Source organism: Procambarus clarkii, chromosome 18 (genome assembly GCF_040958095.1).
Source record: "Procambarus clarkii isolate CNS0578487 chromosome 18, FALCON_Pclarkii_2.0, whole genome shotgun sequence".
NCBI lineage: Eukaryota > Metazoa > Arthropoda > Malacostraca > Decapoda > Cambaridae > Procambarus > Procambarus clarkii.
In genome coordinates, this window is record NC_091167.1 from 35,832,746 (window position 1) to 35,851,705 (window position 18,960).

The window sequence follows — 18,960 nt, forward strand, 5'->3', positions numbered from 1 at the left end:
GTCATTTATTGTTCTTATGAAGATAGGTTTCCGACATTGTAATTTATTACCTCTGACCAACACATTAAAGGATGTTACTGAAACAAAAATGATGATAGTGGTGTTGATTTTCTAAACATATTCTGTATTCTCTCATTCTGTGTATACAAATTAAAACACCCCCCAGATGCGTGGATTAATTTATGAACTAGAGAAAGATTGTAGTGCAGTGGTTAGTTCAGCTGCTTCACAACCGAGTGATCTTGGGTTTCATTGTGTGTGTGTGTTGTTGCTCTGTTCTATGATCACAATGCTGTTGTGCTAAATTCTGTGTCTTGACTTGAACCTGTGGAACTCATTGCTGGTTAACTTTGTTGGCTGAGTGATACTTTTTTTTTTGTTAAGGACAGTTTACCCCAGGTCTCCCAACCCACCTTCTTTTCCTGCATTCCTCCTCATGCAGATGATCAATCATTGGTGTTACACAGTATCTTACTTTATGAAAATCTTTGCATGTGGAGTTTCTTTGTTGGATCTACTGCTATTTTTATGGAGAGAAGATGGTACTGCTCCTTATTCACATTTTTGCCTTATTTCATTGGCCATTTAAAGTGGCCTGGCAAGAATTACGGTAGTATGTACCTTACATTGTTAACCTCCTTCAGTATCATTTCCTCTTAGGGCTTTCTTTGCTTGACTGCTTACCGAGAGGTAGCTTATGCCCAACACTTTTGCTTCCTATGGAGGTTGCTCTGGTGGGGCCACCTCTTGTGAGCTTTAACATGGATATCTGTAGTTCTCTTTTCGTGAAATTTGGTAATGCATTTTTGAGCATTCATGTTGCTCATGCACTGTTGGAATTATCCCCTCCCCCCCCATTCTGGCTTTATCTTGTTTGTTTGGAAGGGTGCATCCCATCACTGTTCATTAATCTTGTACCTAGGTTCTTGGCAGTTGTAATGTTCCATTAGGGTGAGTACTTTAACCATATTGGTTTAGTGCTTTCCTTTGGTTACTGCTTTTACTAATGCCAGGCTCTACCAGCTTCAGTGCAGTGTGGTAAGCTTGGTCAGCCACAAACTTATACCCATGCTCATGATCATCAGAAGTTCACCACCTCACAGGCATTTTCCTTCACTATCTCCTGTGCTGACATCTAGGAAGGGAGGAATGGATAGGTTGAACTATATATTTGTCTCATTACCTTCCCAAGATTTCCCTGCCAATGACATCTGTATTGTACTTGGGTTACACTTCCATTTGATCATCTTTGTTCATTTATCTATCAGTGCATACCTATATCTGAATATAAGAAGGGGGGGGGGGAGGTAGTTCTAGCTCATTATGTCCCATCTCTGAGCTAGTTACCTCTGGGTTTCCTGGAATGCGGATTGCCTCCATTCTTTGCAACTAAATCTAGTACAACTCTTAAGTAAAGGAGTGTTCAGAGCATTTTTATTGTCATGTTCATTGTATGTCTTGGGCCTTTTTATTAGGACTCAAATATGACCTTTTTATTAGGACTCAAAATTTAATTTGCTTCAACTTTTGAATTTTTCAAAATATCAAGAATAATTACTGTATTATTAGCACAGTATGCATATAAAGTATATTCTAAGAATACTGATTTCTGCATATTGTATGCTTAATGTTATCAAGGAAGAGAGATTGAGCAATAGTAAGCAATTTCTCCCTCTGCCTATATATTAAATTATGTACAGTATATATAAATGTGATGAAAAGAATATTGGTTGAGTGAGGACAAATTTCATCATTCTACACCTTAAAAGCTGTGCATATACATTGTACAGCAAATTTGCTCTTGGATAGCGTAGTGAAATACAGAAATGTACGCTAAGTTGCATTTCACTTATTGCTCATTCATTCTCTAATATTTTTGTTTTCACCTTTTCATATATGTACTGCTATCAGACCTTGAACTCCTCCCATGCTTCACATCTCCCTATAACAACAAAATATTTTACTTTACTTACTACTCTTTTCTTTTGCTCTTAATTTTATTGTTTTTCTCTCAGCTGTTACTCTGATGCCTCACTCCATCAGTATAAGAATGAGACAACCTTTACTTTCCATCTCAGTTCATCACTGTAAAGTCACACATCAGTCCCTCATAACCTGGCCTGATATAACTTTCACATTTCTTCTTGTTTAAGACGTTTTCACCATTATGACTGCTATAATAAAAATGCCATTCTTTTCTATGAGGAGATACCTTTGTATCTCCAAGCCACCTACCTAAAATCCTTCAAACCTTTGTACCACACCATGGCCAGGCTTAGGGAGTAAAAGAACTCCCAGAATCCCTTCCAGATACTTGAGTCTGGGCCCTTCAATAGAGGAGTGAGGACACAAGATCCTACATTACTTAATGGAAAACTCAACAGCAAGGTAGAGCACACTAAAATAACTAACCACTTTGACAACAATTGGAACCTTGATTTGAACTATGGACACATTTGTTCTCTAGGCTCAGCCACTGGTTAGCTCCACTCCCTTGCCACCAGATGGCAGTCTCAGCAACTGGGCAGATATCCCAATCATTCACGTATTTGGTGTGCTTGTGCTTCACGATGCACCCTGAAATTTCAGCAGGTATCTGTGCTCATGTTTGTACCTTGCATGTTTTTCATGCCAACCTGTTGCAAATGCCTTGATCACTTGTTTGCCTTGGTTTCATATGATCAGAGTTGCCCTGTCTGGTTGCCACTAGTGTTGCATCTGCCTTTGGTCAGGGTTCTCTTTCCTGAGAGAGTTCAGGAGTTCACTCTTAGGGTAGTGTATGCACTTTGGCTCCTCTGAGATCTGCTGGTTAAGGTGCATCACAGTTTGCTCGTTTCCAAGGGCGTGTTGTGTGCGAGTTTTTTCTCAGGTTAGGGGTTGGTTTTGAGTTTTGCAATTGCATCCCAATGCCCAGCCTCTCTACCAGTTTGTTTCATTTATAGTCCTGCTAATTTCCACACAAGTCTCATTCCCGTGAAGACTTTATGCTTCTTGATTTTGTAGCATTTCTGGGTGTTCCTCGGCCTCGATGGTTGCCGTTTGTCACCCTTTGGTTTCTGCCAAGTTTGTTTGCTTGGTTGATGAGTCTGTTCATCTCTGTTGTTTATATATGTTGCCTCATGTGTGGTTGCTGCTTGCTGTGCAGGGATTATTGTGTTGCATTGCAGACTGATTAGGCTCTGGTGCCCCTGAGTTGGTTCCTTCCTTTTTGGTGGGTGGTGGATCATGGGTGCTGCATCTTCATTTGCTAGCTGCACTCCTTACTCCTCCTTTCTGGCATATTTTGCATTAGCAGGCATCCTTTCTCTGGGGTGGTTTGTCTGGCCACTTCACCCCTTCTCTGGTACAATCTTTGAGTCAATTTAGGGTTTTAGTCACTTTTTTCTGGGGGCTTTGAAGTTTGCTAGGGTCATTGCTAGGGTTTATCCCTTCTGGGCCCAAGATGAAGACAACTGAGTCCGATAAGCCATGCAGAGAGGCTGCCTTGTTTTCTGGCTGTTTGGAACTATTGATGTTTGTTCAGAGCAATGTTTTAGTAATTCTTTTGTGCCTCTCTTCTCATAGGTGTTTGGCAGAGTTCTTGGCTATCACCCAGGGCCTCTCATCAGTTGTCAAGCCTTTGAGAGTATTGAGAAGTCCTGTAATAAATGCTCATAACTTTTCAGCTCCGTGGGTTTAGCGCACCTTGGATGTTTTGCTCCTCTGGCACATCTTTGGGCCTTGGGCTCCATTGGACCCCACCTGGATTTTCCGTCCTTCTGAGCGGGGCTTACTGTTGCAAGGAGTGGGGTTTTCTTTTCCCCCCCTCTGCGTATGATTTGGACGTGGGTTCTGCTCCTCCCCGGGGTTTGGTTCCGTGTCCCTGTGGATTCTTCAGTTCCGTCTTTCCGGAGGTTTTCGCCTTCCCGCATCTCTCCACCTGAGGTGCGGTCGGCTATCGTAGCTTACCTCCTACGTGACCCGGAGTACGCCTCCATAATGGATCCTTCTTCGTTCACGTTTGCATCATCGTGTCCTTACTGGGTGCGTTATGAGGTTCCCGGGTCGTCCTGGTTTGCAGACTGCCCCTTGTTTTCGTTGGATGATTGGGACTTGTTCTGTCGGACCCGCACGTTTGAGTGGCGCCAGGTGGTGACAGTGGTCCAGGTTTACCTAGAGGGCGATTTTGAGCATCTTAATGAGTGTCTCTTCGTTCCTGCCCTTTTGCGGGATGTTGGTGCAGTACAGCTCTATGTGCAGGTTCCTTCCCTGTCAGCTGGTTTGGCTCTCCTGGCGGTTCATGTCCGGGGGGTGTCCAACGTCCTGGCGGACGACCTGTCCAGGTTCATTCCCCTGTCCATGGAATGGACGGTCAACGCCGACTCCTTCAGTTGCAGAGCCAACTGAAGGAGTCGGCGTTCGGACGCCTGAACGCAACGCCCATGCATTGCTGGGCCACAGCAACGCGTGGCCGGGTACTACTAGTATATCATAAATGAACTGTAGTTACTATTAATTATAAAGCCAAATCCCTCCACAGACTTTGGGGGGTTTAATAAGTAAATAGAATTTAAAGTATTTCAGATAATAAAATAATGAAATACTAATATACATTAATTTAAATATTCATATATATAAATGATATGCAAAAACATGATATTCAGAAATCAATGAATAATGCTACAATCTATCTACAAAAACTACAAAGACAGCTTAGCTGTAGGCAGAAATAGTAGTAATCGTTATGTGAACTTGTATAAGTGTCGTCTGAAACATGTTTCATCAGGCTACTCTGGGAATACGTGAGCGTCGATGAAGGTATTGCCTCCATTGCATTTGTTCTCCAGCTGAAAGATGATTCACATGTAAAATCTATTGGAGAATATATTATTCCTCAAGTACAGTATTCAAAATTAATGTGAATAGCTAAGGGGAAGGAGACTTACGAGTTTGGTATTGGGGGCTTGCATCATAACGACTCGCTGTCTTATCTATAATATTTAATGCAAATACAAAAAACTAGAAAAGAACAAACTAATGTGCTGGACACTGTGTCTGTGACGTAATGAAGCTGCCTCGTCTTGTTGGCGTCCCTAGGTGCACAGACGGCTCTCTATGAAGATGATTGTGTGGTCAGCTTTCAGATACTCTTATTAAATATGGTGTCGCTTGCCAGTCTCTCCTCCTTCTTCCCGGGGTAGCTCGTGCATGCGCAGTCGTGCTATGACGGGTAGAATATTTTCTACGCTTTATTTAATTTCCCGAGTTGATGGATATAAGATGTATCAGAAACTATAGAGAATTAATCGGTCTTATTTTACAATATATAAATTCTCATTTCTTAATGATTAGATAAACTCTATGCGATATTAGAGTGCTGGATAGAAATTTTAGTCATCTGTGAATGTGCTGAAGTAACAATTTGTAATTGCATGAATTATTACCAGCTAATAAACAATATTGTTAACTCGAATATAAACATATTATCAGCTTGAATTCACTGAGTATATTCGTGTAATAGGGTTATCAAATAATAATTCACATTAAAGAATGTGAAATAAGGCAAACTTAATACAATTCTCATGAATGTAAATATTTTCCCTTTCGTCATGTGTGTGTTGATGCAACACCCGACTAGAATTTCTGGGAAATAAGATGATATCATGCCTTATTAAGTTAAAACTCAATATTACTAAACAATCTATTATTAGTAGCATTAGTAAATTAAAACAGTACGAGAATAGTTTCTTAATGTACTGAATATTATTAACCAAGTGTTGGAAATTTCCAACACCCCCCTCTCCCCTGGGGCTTTCAGGTGTAGTCTATTTGTCCTGTAGTTTCTTATTGCTACTAGCCTCATAGTTTTTTGGGGGTTTGTTCTGTAACATCTTCCCCCCTTTGATTTTTGCATTGCTCCTGTCACCTTGGCTCTCATATATAAGTTTGTGGCTAGCCCTACCTTAGTTGTCCTAGTCCATGGGGTGTTCCTTTGGTAGGTATACATCTTGGTTTTGCAAGGTGGTAGTGGTTTTGGGGTACTCTGCTGTGTTTTCTGTCATTTTGGAAACTACATACAAAATGCAATCAAAATCCACATTACATTGTATTGAAAGAAAGCAAGAGAAAGCAACAAAATATTTGTGCGTAATCATGTTGGAAGACCTTCAAAGAACATAATAAAGTATGTCACAACTGTAAGAAATAAGACTGGATAACAAGAACCTTTCAAACAAGAGATGCCAAACCAATGATTTGTTTTTAATGCACTAGTGGTCTCAAAGGTGGAACAATAACAGCCCCATTCTAAGCTGGAGAAATTGCTGACCTGGAAAATGTGCAGAGATCTTTTACTGCCTGAATCCATTCAATAAATCATCTGAATTATTGGGACCATTTAAAATTTCTCAAGCTATATTCTCTAGAGTGCAGGCGAGATAAATATATATATAATAATTTACATTTGGAAATTAGGGGAACTGATTTCAAATTTGCACACGGAAGTAACTTCTTACAAGACTAGGAGGCATGTCAGGAAGTGCAAAATTACCCTGTTGAAGAGAAGAGGTGCAATGGGTAGGATAAGAGAGAATTCTATCAACATTTAGGTTCCAAAACTTTTCAACACTCCCTCTAAACATACTGGGAATAACAAGATGACCTCTCACTGTTCAGAAAATAACTTGATACACACACTTCTTCTATAATGTTGGCTTCATTTTATATTTTTGTGACCATTATCTTTACATTATCCATTTATATGAGCACCTTACTTTCCCTTTTGCATTGCACTCTTGACCCAAAAATTTAAAACTAACTTCTGCTAATAGACGAGAGCGAACACTACCAGATTAAAGTTGAACGACTTTAATGAAACTCCTGTGCACTTCTAGGATTATAAACTTAACAAACCAGTGTATTTGCATGTAAGAAGTGGACACTTGCTCGTCGTACAGTTAGCCCTCATTTAATTCACAACTTAAAATTAAATTCGTGATCTTGCTGGGAATGCAGGGTTATGTATTGGGTTTTGAATATTTCAGTTTTAATTAATTCCACAATGGAGAATTCCTTGTTAACAAAAAAATGTGATGATGAAGGCTAACTTTGATGTGAACTGTGTTGTGACTAACATGTGTTTGGTGTCTATGTGGTGGCAGGCTACCACTGGGATTGCTCAGATTGGGCGCGACCATCCCAGAATCCACTTCCTAACATCATGGAGGTCCCTGGAGGTGAAGTGAGAGATTCTTCATCATACCATTCCAATGAATCAAATGAATCTATAGTAGTGGAACCAACCAAAAACCAGCCTTTGATGCCACCAGGTGGGTTGTTTTGTAAAGCCTTGGTTTGTGTGAAGTAGCATAACTTTAATATTCATACTTAAGGTAACATTAGTGCTGATATTCATTGGTTAGTATTTGAATTGGAAATGTTTTCCAGAGTATCTTCTCAGTTATTAGCATGAAATGCACAAAACTCACTTTTTATGGAATCAATGACAAAATATAACTGCCATTTTCAAAGGAGAAAACATATTAATTTGAACATTCTGTTAATGTTTACTGTATAGTAATATCAAGAATTAGATTTTCGTAATATAAATGAAAGTAAAAAGAAAAAGTGCAATAACATTATTTAGTTACGAGCATACAGTTACCGACACGCAGTCACTGTATTACATTGTATTGGAACATAGTACAGCACTGATATTTTTTCATAAGGCACTAATCTTGAACAAGATTTCAAGTAAAGTTTAGGTCATCAGCAAATAGAATTATCTTAAGGTGTTGTGTTACATTTGGTAGGTCATTGATGTATATGAGAGAGGAGTGGACCAAGTACAGGAATACTACTCTATGGAACACCAATGTTAATTAACTGGAAGTGTGGTAAATACCATTATTTACAGAAACATATACATGCTGTTGAGCACGATACAGTACTGTCAAGTCTGTCCTCAGGCCGAGTTCAGGGATTAGAAGAACTCCCGAAACCCCCCCCCCCCTCAAAGCATGCTCCAGGTGCCTTTTACCGACAGGAAGAACAAATGTATTGGAGTGTACCTCTATTCCATAGTGATGCAAAATCAAAAAGAAAGCTATAGTTAATAGTTTCAAAAGCCTTTCAAAAGTCAACAAATAGTCTTATCGAGTTCTTAGTTTTATCAAGAGCTGATCAAGCCAAGCATATTTTTTCAACCTGTCATCTCAGATAATACATCATATGTATTATCATGTATCAATTTATACACTGTTGATGTATAAATTCCCAACATCAAAATATGATGGACTATAAATCATAGTGGCCCACAAAATTGACAGGCTGTTGTGATTCTATTCGTAGATCCATTGGTTTGATTAGGTTCAAACACTGAAAGTACATAATTTTTATGATGTGGCAACTCGAGAGCATGGGCTGATTTATTACAACATTGTTGGTACTTATATGGGTCTGAAGCCATATTAGGAAGAGTTAATTCTATCATAATTAGCTAGGCAGGAGTAAAGTACTTTAATTTTGCAAGATTATATTCCTGATACTTACTCTTTTCTTTCCTTACTCTTCCTTCCTTCCTTCCCCTATCGAGCAGTGGCTACAGCTGAAATTTCTCCAGGAGACTTACCACACAAACCTTTCATTCTCTTTAGCTGTCTTAACTCTATCCCCTCTTCTCTACTCTTTCATACATTGTTCTGCTTTTCTCATCTGAGATATTGTTTGCCTGTCTCTATCCTTCTTGCTGTAAGATTCTCAGCTATCCTGCTAACATGTCCATATTCCTTAAGTACATTGTGCTTTACTCACTCCACTCTTACATTTTATTCCCTTACCCATTTTACTCATACCAAATCTCATACTTACTCATTGCTATACCCATCTAAATTTTTTCTTGGTAGGAAAACTAGTGTAAATACGGTAATTTCAAGTGCTTGTACACTTGAGCACTTAAACCCTTTCGGTATCCAGGTTTTACCAATATGTCAGCTGGGAGTACTGTAATATACTTTTTTTTTTACTATCTTTCATACTTATATCCCTTATTTTGATTATACTATTCAGCTATTGTTATGCTATTTTTATCTCACTCTGTTCCCACATATTTAATACTTGCTATCTCTTTCAATATCCAATCCTACTATTTTTATTCTACAGTTCATATTCTGTATTCCCTTATTCACAGTTCTTAGAGTCTTTCCACTCTACCAAGATCTGCAAGATCTACAGTATCTCATTCCCTTCTCTCAAACACCTTTTTATATAAATGATCTTCAACTTTCTTTGCTGGTAATCACTATCAATTTCATTCACAATCTCTAGCAATTTCTCCTCCATCTTGGCAAAAGTTCACTGCATCATCTACTTACAAATGTAGTATGTCCATAAAAGTAATTTATCTTAATAGAGTCCATTCCACTCCCATAAGTAACCTATCCATACAGGATACTGATATATATATTAAAAAGATGGAGATATTGCACAACCCTCTTCTATGCCAACCCCAACATTAAAATTATATACAAATAATTTTTACCCCCATATCCAAAACATAAATACTCTTTATTTAGAGGGATTTTCTAAATTCATAAACCTGCATACAACTTTTTAACTTTATAATAATTTTCACAGTAAAATCTGATCTATACTACCCCCTTCATTTCTGTACCCATCTTTGCCCTCCCTTGTCCCACAGTTCTACTAAGCAACTAATCCCCCTATTCTCCCCACAATCTTCTCCATTACCCTTTTCCCATGAATGTAGTTTTGCCTTTGTCCAATTGCTTGCCATCTTAACTTCTTACCTCATCATGACATACAGCTAATATGTTTATTATCACCTCCATACCTCAATGTATCCACAGTTATCCCATACCCAACAGTCATTTCTCTTTCCAGGTATGCTCCTCTTTAACCTATTCATATGTTCTCAGAGTCTTTTAACTGCTTGCCCAAATACCAACATGGACCAGTGATTCAAATTTGCCTGTGCTGCTTCTTGGCTGAGCACCCAAAACACTCCTAGCTAGTCAAAACTTATGCTGGCTTATGTGTTAATTTATCGTCATCTAAACTGTACATTTAATTTCTCTGTAAGAAGTAGGTGAAATTTAACAACTAGTAAAGAATTATTTATTTAATATGAATGTTTTAAAGCACTGTACAGTATTTTTATTTGTGAAAGACATATCTGACTGTCTACTAGCTACCTGCCTATTCTTCCTTCCAGCCATCTGTCCAAACACCCATCCTTCTATTTATACTGTAATTGTCTTTTATAAACTTTTTGGCCTAACACCTCTGTAGAAGACTCAAATTCTCCCAAGTCCTCATTGACAACCAGTTAGCCAAAATAATAGCACCTAGACACCATTTCATGGTTCTACATGGAGCAGCAGATTAAATCTTGTTACATACACCAAGTTATTGGTTATTATTGTACTGTATTGTACTTTTGGACTTGACTCTCGTTTTGATAAGGCATTGAGGTTTGACTGTTACTCGACTGAGATCCCTTGCTCTCCTGCTCTCATTCTCAAGGTGCACAAGCCAAGGGGTGGTAACAGCACTCTACTGTATTTCAACTTTAACATGTTTATTCTTTGTTGCAGTTGAGGGCCCTGTAGATCCTGGCCGTGACATGGAGACCTTGCCCGCTGACGAGCTTATCAGCGAGTGTGATACAGAGTTTGAATTAGAATCTCGGCCTGATTTGGACACTTCCCAGCTTCTTGATCCTAATTCTGATGCTGGAGCTGAGTCAGACACCTCATTGTTTACTCCACAACCCCAAAGGTAAAGTTTTCTAATCATCAAAACACTATTAAAATAAGTATTGTAGTATTTGATTGCACATAACTGTTTAGGAATGCCTATAAATTTTCACTTTCTTTACATGAACCACTATATGCACCATCTACAGTAAAATAAATTGGTTTTCCTTGCAAATAATTAATCATTATATAGTTCCAACTTTCATTGTATGGATATGTACCAACAGGAAAGGATAGGAAAGTATTAGAGAAAAAGGAGTTTAAAGGGACATTTTAATGTTCATGCTACTTTAACAAACTGCACAAATGGAGTTCTCTTCACTGTCATGTATTAGTGCAATTTAACAACCTTTTCTTTGTCCTCCTTCCCTCACTCACTGTTATGCACTTCACCACTATCACCAATCATCTCAAAGTCTCAAATTTGTACACGTATTGAAACTTAATCCCTCATTATATTCCTCCTTTTAACATGACATATCATTCTGACAAGTGGCATTCTAAACTGTATCACTCACTGCATCACTGCATTTTCATAACTTTCTTTTGTTAGCCTACTCTGCACTAGACTACTTTGGCATACACCCCTCTTTTGCTAACCATGCTTTTAAAATGTTTAAACTCAACATATTCAAGACCTTTCTGTAAGCCTTGGTATTAAGACACAAGTTGTTTCTTTTGTATACAGTGCCAATTTAATACTCTTATTTGGAAGCCTAGGCCATCAGTTGCTGCCTTAGGCAAATTCCTGCTTCTGCAGGAACATTGCTAACTCCAGCACAGGTCAGGATCATACTGATGCAGGAATATATTTATGAAAAATTCTCAGTCTAGTCCAGAATGATTTTATCAGCTGGTACATTCCTCTGTACTCAAAAACTTCATCCAAACAATACTGTACTCGAAATAAAAAGCTGATTGCCATCTAATGGTAATCAGTCTTTTACTACAAACTTGTATTTGACAACTTAGTCAGCACCACTACCAATAAAAAGTTGGCAGTATCAGTAATGTAAACAGTTACTGGAAATCTCGCTTTGCTTTCTTCCAAAGCTCATCCCCAGCTTCTACCGGTCAGCAACTTTCATCTCATTGAGTGACCAGTTGACTAATACCAAGAAGTTTTAGTCTTGTTTTGTGGGTTTGTGCTTTCATAAATGCGTCAAGTGGGTGGGTATATTTAATTGACCTTCACTGCTTTTCATTCTACATTCTTAAATGTGGGGGATAAATATTCACATATAACACATACACACACACTCGTACTTTTTATACAGTACTGTATAACTATATACAACCAGTACATCTGTACAACCACTTGGGCTAGATGGTAGAGTGACAGTCTCTCTTCATGCAGGTCGGCGTTCAATCCCCGACCATCCAAGTGGTTGGGCACCATTCCTCTCCCCATTCCCATCCCTAATCCTTATCCTGACCCCTTCCAAGTGCTACATAGTCCTAATGGTTTAGCACTCTCACTTGAAAATTCCCTCCCATCCATCTTATAAATTTAAAACAGAACATTTCCTTTGTAATGTGAAATTGTCTTTGATTCTATTTTAGTTGTCACCTGTAGAAAGGATTAATCATGCAATCATTACAGTCTACTTTCTTGTTTTGATTTCTCTCTCATTTGTATTGACTTCATTTAATAGTACTGTACTATCTTATTTTACTGTCAATCTACTTGTATACAGCATTTCATGTAGTACTTTCTTTTATTTTGATGGGTTATTGCATGTGGAATGCTTTTGTTATTAATTATTTAGATCAGTAAGACTTGTATTTGTATTTAATGTTCTTTCTCTTTCAATGAATTTATAATTCAAAAGGTATTTTACATTTATATTGTATGTCTTCAATTTAAGTACACAATTATCATGTGATTAAACAAAATTTAAATAATCTTAATAAGTGCAGATTCATTGTTAATTTAGCCTTAAATAATAAAAGATTTTGATGAGGAATTTAAAAAAATTAGGTATTAAAAATACCACATACATATAATCTGAAAAAGATTGATAAAAGAATTTAATAAATCTTTACAGTGTTTCCATCTTCCAGAGCCTTAAATTCAAGTACCCAGTATTGATATGATAAAATCAAATTTAAATAATTCATGATTAGAAAACTAGACTGATTTAAAACTGTACTTCAGACTAAGCATAATTTATTCACATTCTCATCTACTGTATACATTTTCTAGATACGTACCATGTACATACTTAAAACAATTGTGTGATTGTGTGTGTGTGTAGAAACATTACATGTCTTAACACCTCTGCCACCTTGTCTCACACTTAATACAAAGTAAACCCCCTTACATAACTCCCATGAAATAACATGGTGATAAGTAGATTGCCTGGCCTTGGTCATCATTGATGATCTTTTACTGGGAAGAATGTGGCTGCTTGTAGGGATAATTTCTAACTATTGGGGTGTTCACTGATTGTAAACGTGGTTTCATTGAATTGATAAGCTTCTTTAATGAGCTCTCACATTTACTGTTAATTTGTTCTTCTTGCTTGTTCATACTTTTTATAAATGTTTCTAGTGCTGCTAATTTTCTAGAATTATTCTAAGGTAACAGTGTTCAACCTTTATAGAAAAAATAATATTTTTAGCAAATTAGTTTGAATGTGGGAGAAGCATATTTACATGTTTAAAGGGAATGCTGAAGTAAACAAAATTTTAACATTGATATCTTGCAGAACAATAACACATTATTACATTCCACATTACTTTCTGTTTCCATCCACTTAGTTATGCTATCAACAATATAGATAATAAGTTGAGTCACCTATATTTGTAGACAACATTTTGTCTGCAATAGCATAATCAGTTTGATGCAACCCATGCAGCTGAAACTTTGTCTTCCAATAAAGTCTACTGCCAGCTTTATATTTCGATACATGCCCTGTATTGTAAATTAGCTTCTGGGTAACATTAATCTTTTCACATTAAAGTTTATTAGTAAAACTTAGTTAATAATATCTATTATGCACTGTGCTTGTGTAATGGCTGAATTAGTTACATAATTCTGTGTCCAGTGAGGCAGATTTATGATCTCAAATAACATAGTTTGCAATTAATTAAATTACAATAGCTTGTGAGCCTTGTTTTGCTGCCAATTCAGTGTACTGGAGCCTAGCTAAAATGGATACATTTCCAGACCCTACTGTTGTATTTTAACTATTAAATATTAATATTTTCTGCATTTCCAATTTATTTTTTTTGCTTTGGATATGTATTGAAGTAACAAGACAATAAATCAGATATTTAAGCACATTTTGAAGAAAAATGTCATTGTATTTTTATCACAGTTCTAATTGTATGCCAAGAAAGACGGTGATACAAGAAATGATAACTGACATATTATTTTAAAGGGTGCATGTTTGATATCCAATTAAAATAATGATACTCATTGGAAAATGCATTACATTTATCAATACATGGTAATTAAAAAACACAGAAATTGGATGATAGCAGTGCACTATTTATATAATTTGATGGTTATTGAGGCCATTAATTTATTAATTTATCTATTAAAATGGGCATTTAAGGCCAGGTAATTTACTCTATATACTTCCCACAAAGAGTTATAGCAAGTTAAAAAAATTAAATCAAATTATAAACACTTGGGAGACACAGTGTAATGTATTAATACCCCCCCAAACACATTTCGTCAAACACATACATTTTCTTTCTACAGATACGAGACTCACCCCAACCAATACCTTCCACATTATCAAATTGGCAGTGAAACAGAAACAGAAGATGAAAGAAGCAAGTTATTAAACACACTTGATGACCCTTACAGTGTAAATTACCGGCCTCCACCAATCAGTCATCTCCCCGAGGATCGAGATGGTGTTACTTATTCCCCATACCGAATTCGTAGCAATCGCAGACATGATACTGTGAAACGTTTTAGTGAATTTGGAGGCGATATGTCTGTGATTTCTGGAATGGAGGATGAAGAGGAAGGAGCCTCCCTTTGGGGGGGTGCAGCTTCAAATACATCTGCATCAGACCTGGATAATGTCTGTGATATTGAGGACTCAGAAGTAAACTCCGAATTTGAAAATGATGATAAAGGAAAGAAATGAATATATTAATGAGCATTAGTACAATTCATATTATATTATAATATATATATATATATATATATATATTATATATATATATATATATATATATATATATATATATATATATATATATATATATATATATATATATATATATATATATATATATATATAATAAAATACCCTAATTTTTTTTGGCAAATCTCAAAACTGAACTGATTGCATTAATTGGCAAGAATTGTTTTGATTGAAGCGCACAAATGAAACGGTATGAATGTAATAATTGCATATTTACTGAAAATCAAATAATTTAGTCTGCAAACATTTCAAATAAATCCAAAATGATGGACAAATGCTGTGTATTAAACTAAGTGTGAGTGGCAAAAAAAGTGACAGGATTATGTCTATATTTCAGCTGCCATTTCCTAGTGCCTGTATGCCGATTAAGTAAGAGTTCATATAACTTATGTATATCTTCCAGTGTGCCTAATATCCCAAGGTCTTCATCAATTCATATAATGACTGAATGGTCCTGATATTTTCGTGTAAATCTGAATTGTGATTCCTTGGACAAAGTGCCAATTTTTTTATTTAGTGAAAGAAAACCAAGGAATTCCTATGTATGATGTGTCAGTACATTAGACCTACTAGCACTGGATATGATATTTTTTCTCATCCAGGAAGTAACACCTGAAAATGTTACCCTGGAGTATGTTGATTCTCAAGGTCTTTGGTGCTACTGGAATGGACAGTGCAACAATAGCTAGCAGACGATGTAATTTGCTACAGGTGAGTGGGCCATTTAGGTGTTGTGTATATAAATGTGTAAATAAAACAAATTCAATGTATATAACTAAAAAAAATGTGTTTCACAGAATGTTTATATTTTTTTGCAGTGTGAACAAACAGGGTTAGATTTTTCAGGTATGTTATGCTGCCTGTGAGAATTCTGGGTATGCAATCAATCACAGCTTAGGGCTGAATGATCGACTAGTCTGCATTAGATGTTGCAATCTTTGAGCATTTTTGTCATCATTTGAGTTACAACTTGGCACTGAAAATCCATTTCATCTATTAAAACATTATTCTGATTTCCTGTTAACCCTAAAGCCATACAGTTCATTTTTTTAGAGAACTTTTTAGTACAATTATTTTTTTATGCAAGAACAGTTTAGTGCACCTTTTAATCTATCGTGTGCCAAAGGCAGCAGTCATTTTCTTGTGTCCACAAGTGTCCTTGAACAGAGCAGAACAGATTCGGGTCATTGACGAGAGACAAAGTAAAATGTGTCTGATATTCTATAGTATGATATTGGCCCGTGTCCTATCTGTCCTGAATGTTGCTTGCAACTATTAAGATTAACTGGAATTGAAGAGCATTTTGTATGAAATATAATTATGTAATTTTTGTATATTAACAATGATTAATCTATTCCTGAATAAAAAGATCTCCAAACAGCTTCCCAAATAAGGCTTCCTCTATATAACTTTTATTTATACATTTTTGTCGTTACTTATTCAGTTATATACATGTGCATTGTAATTGGAGATGCAGGTATATCATAATTTACTTAATTAAGTGTGTGTGTGTGACGAGACCTGCAAATATGACTTGAAAATCGTTGCTGGTAAATTAAATATCTGATGTATTTTCTGGTATATAATGTCACAGTTAACATTAATGTTACTGATTGATGCTTGTTGTTGCTGGTCATGCCACATACAGTGTAATCTGTTTTTTTGCCATTTTTCCAGCTATCATATCCTCTTTACCATTCCGTTCCTGATAGGTTACTGTACTAACCGAAGTAATTGTGATAATAGCTGTACTCTATAAAGGAGGAATTCATATTTTTACTGTGAACTAATACAGGAGTAATGGTTATATTAAAACTTTTATGGATGAATGGTTGCCATGGCAGCTATTGTTTTATACAAATTTTGTAAATAAACTTGTAATAACTTTTAATTTTTAGTGTCTTTTAAACCCTTTAAATTGTTCACAGTATTGCATTTACATACATCTGTGAGACAGTTGCAACTATTAACATTAAAGGTGAAATGATGATGATGAGCTGTCTGAAGCAAAAATGAGAACTATGACAAATGTTGCACACCAATAAAAGTTTACTCTTTTTCAGTTTTGCCTCACAGAGATAGCCTTAACATAATAAGGTGGCTTGTAATTACCTAAGTGTAGTTACAGAATGAAAGCTGCACTCGTGGTGTCCCGTCTTCCCAGCACTCTTTGTCATATAACACTCTGAAACTACTGATGGTTTTGAACTTGTTCCAACCATCTACCACTCTGTTTGTGAAAGTAAATTTTCTTATATTTTTTTCAGCAGCTTTCTACAGTTAGTTTAAATCTATGACCTCTTGTTCTTGAAGTTCCAGGTCTCAGGAATTCTTTCCCATCAAATTTATCAAGTCCCGATTTTGAACATAGTGATCATATCGCATCTTTTTCTTCTATCTTCTAGTTTTGGCATATTTAATGCCTCTAACCTCTCCTCGGAGCTCTTGTCCCTTCAGTTCTGGGAGCCATTTAGTTGCAAATCTGCACCTTTTCCAGTTTGTTGATGTGCTGCTTAAGATATGGACACCATACAACTGCTGCATATTCCGGCTTTGGTCTAACCAAAGTCGTGAACAATTTCTTTAGTATTTCACCATCCATGCATTTAACAGCAATTCTGAAATTAGAAAGTGTAGCATAGGCTTCTCATATGATGTTCTTTATGTGGTCCTCTGGTGATCCAAATTCTTTAAAGATTTCTCACATAATTTATAGGTTGTGTAGGGTCTATGTTCTCCTATTCCACATTCCATAACATGGCATTTATTCACATAAATTCCATTTGCCAAGTGGTGCTCCACATACACTTATTTTGTCCGGGTATTCTTGTAGGGCATGACAATCATATAAGTGTCTTATCTTCCCTATTATTGTAGCATCATATGTAAACATGTTCATATAATTCTGTAATCCATCTGAGAGATCATTTATGTAAACAATGAAAATTACCAGTGCAAGAACTGAACCCTGAGGTACGCCACTGTGGTGTGGTGATATTTCTTCAGTTTGATACATTGCCTCTGATTATTGGCCTCATTTTTCTGTTAGAAAATTTTTCAGCCATGTTAGAAGCCTAACTGTCACTCCTTCAATATGGTCCAGTTTACGTAACTACCTCTTATGTGGAACTCTGTTGAAAGCCTTTTTTTAGGTCCAGATAGATGCAGTCAACCCAACCATCTCTTTCCTGTAAAATCTTTGTGGCTCGATCATAGAAACTGAGTAAATTCAATACACAGGATCTTCCAGATCAAAAACCAAACTCTATCTGATATTTTATTGTTTATCTCCAGGTGTTCTACCCATTTAGTTTTAATTATTTTTTTTCCAATATTTTGACTATTGCACTTGTCAATGATACTGGTCTATAATTGAGTTCTTCCCTGCTGCCACTATTTTAGATTGGAATTATGTTAACCTTTTTCCACACATACGTTAGGACTCCTGTACACAGGGATGCCTGAAAAATCAGTTGAAGTGAAATGTTGTGTACCATTTCTGGATGGTAAAGCATAGATCCTAAATTTCCTACTCTATCCAAAGGAATTGTGTGTTACTAATTGTATGTTTCTCATTTGGATCCCTGGATCTTCTGTATGTCTGAAAGGACATTAAGATCCATACCACAACAACAGATATGTCATTTTTAAAGATCCAAGGAAAGCAGCATGTAAAATATCTGGGAATTATGATGACTGACAACCAGAAATTTAGTGAAACATAACCAAGCAAATATAGTGGCAGCCAGGAAAATGATAGGATGGATTATGAGAACGTTCAAATCCAAAGATCCCACAGCCATCCTAATATTATTTAAATCACTGTACTGGTGCTGTCCCCCCAGTGATTTTGCTCTGGTGCTGGCCATGCTGGAAGTATGGTCACGGAGTATCTGTAAATCTACTTCTGTCTCCTCTGAATTTGATTGGGCCACTTCAAATTCGCAAACGAAGTCAGTAGAGTTACTTTATAAATTAAGGCAATGGTTACCTAGCATATACTATCAGGCTGGACAGTTTATAAAACAATTAAAATA

At 36.5% G+C, this 18,960-nt stretch overlaps 1 protein-coding gene across 6 annotated transcripts in view; it reads left to right on the plus strand.

The window, feature by feature from the left end:
- Positions 1-14,924, plus strand: part of LOC123754415 (fat-like cadherin-related tumor suppressor homolog) — a 669,154-nt gene extending 654,230 nt beyond the window's left edge. For 4 of the 6 annotated variants that reach the window (XM_069326495.1, XM_069326498.1, XM_045736803.2 and 1 more), the window contains 3 exons: positions 7,140-7,307; positions 10,593-10,776; positions 14,467-14,924. In XM_069326495.1, the coding sequence (XP_069182596.1) occupies positions 7,140-7,307; positions 10,593-10,776; positions 14,467-14,863 (749 nt within the window). In that variant the 3' untranslated portion in view covers positions 14,864-14,924. The remainder of the gene's footprint in view (positions 1-7,139; positions 7,308-10,592; positions 10,777-14,466) is intronic. The other 2 variants (XM_069326496.1, XM_069326497.1) reach the window with 2 other exon arrangements.
- Positions 14,925-18,960: the final 4,036 nt, after the last annotated feature.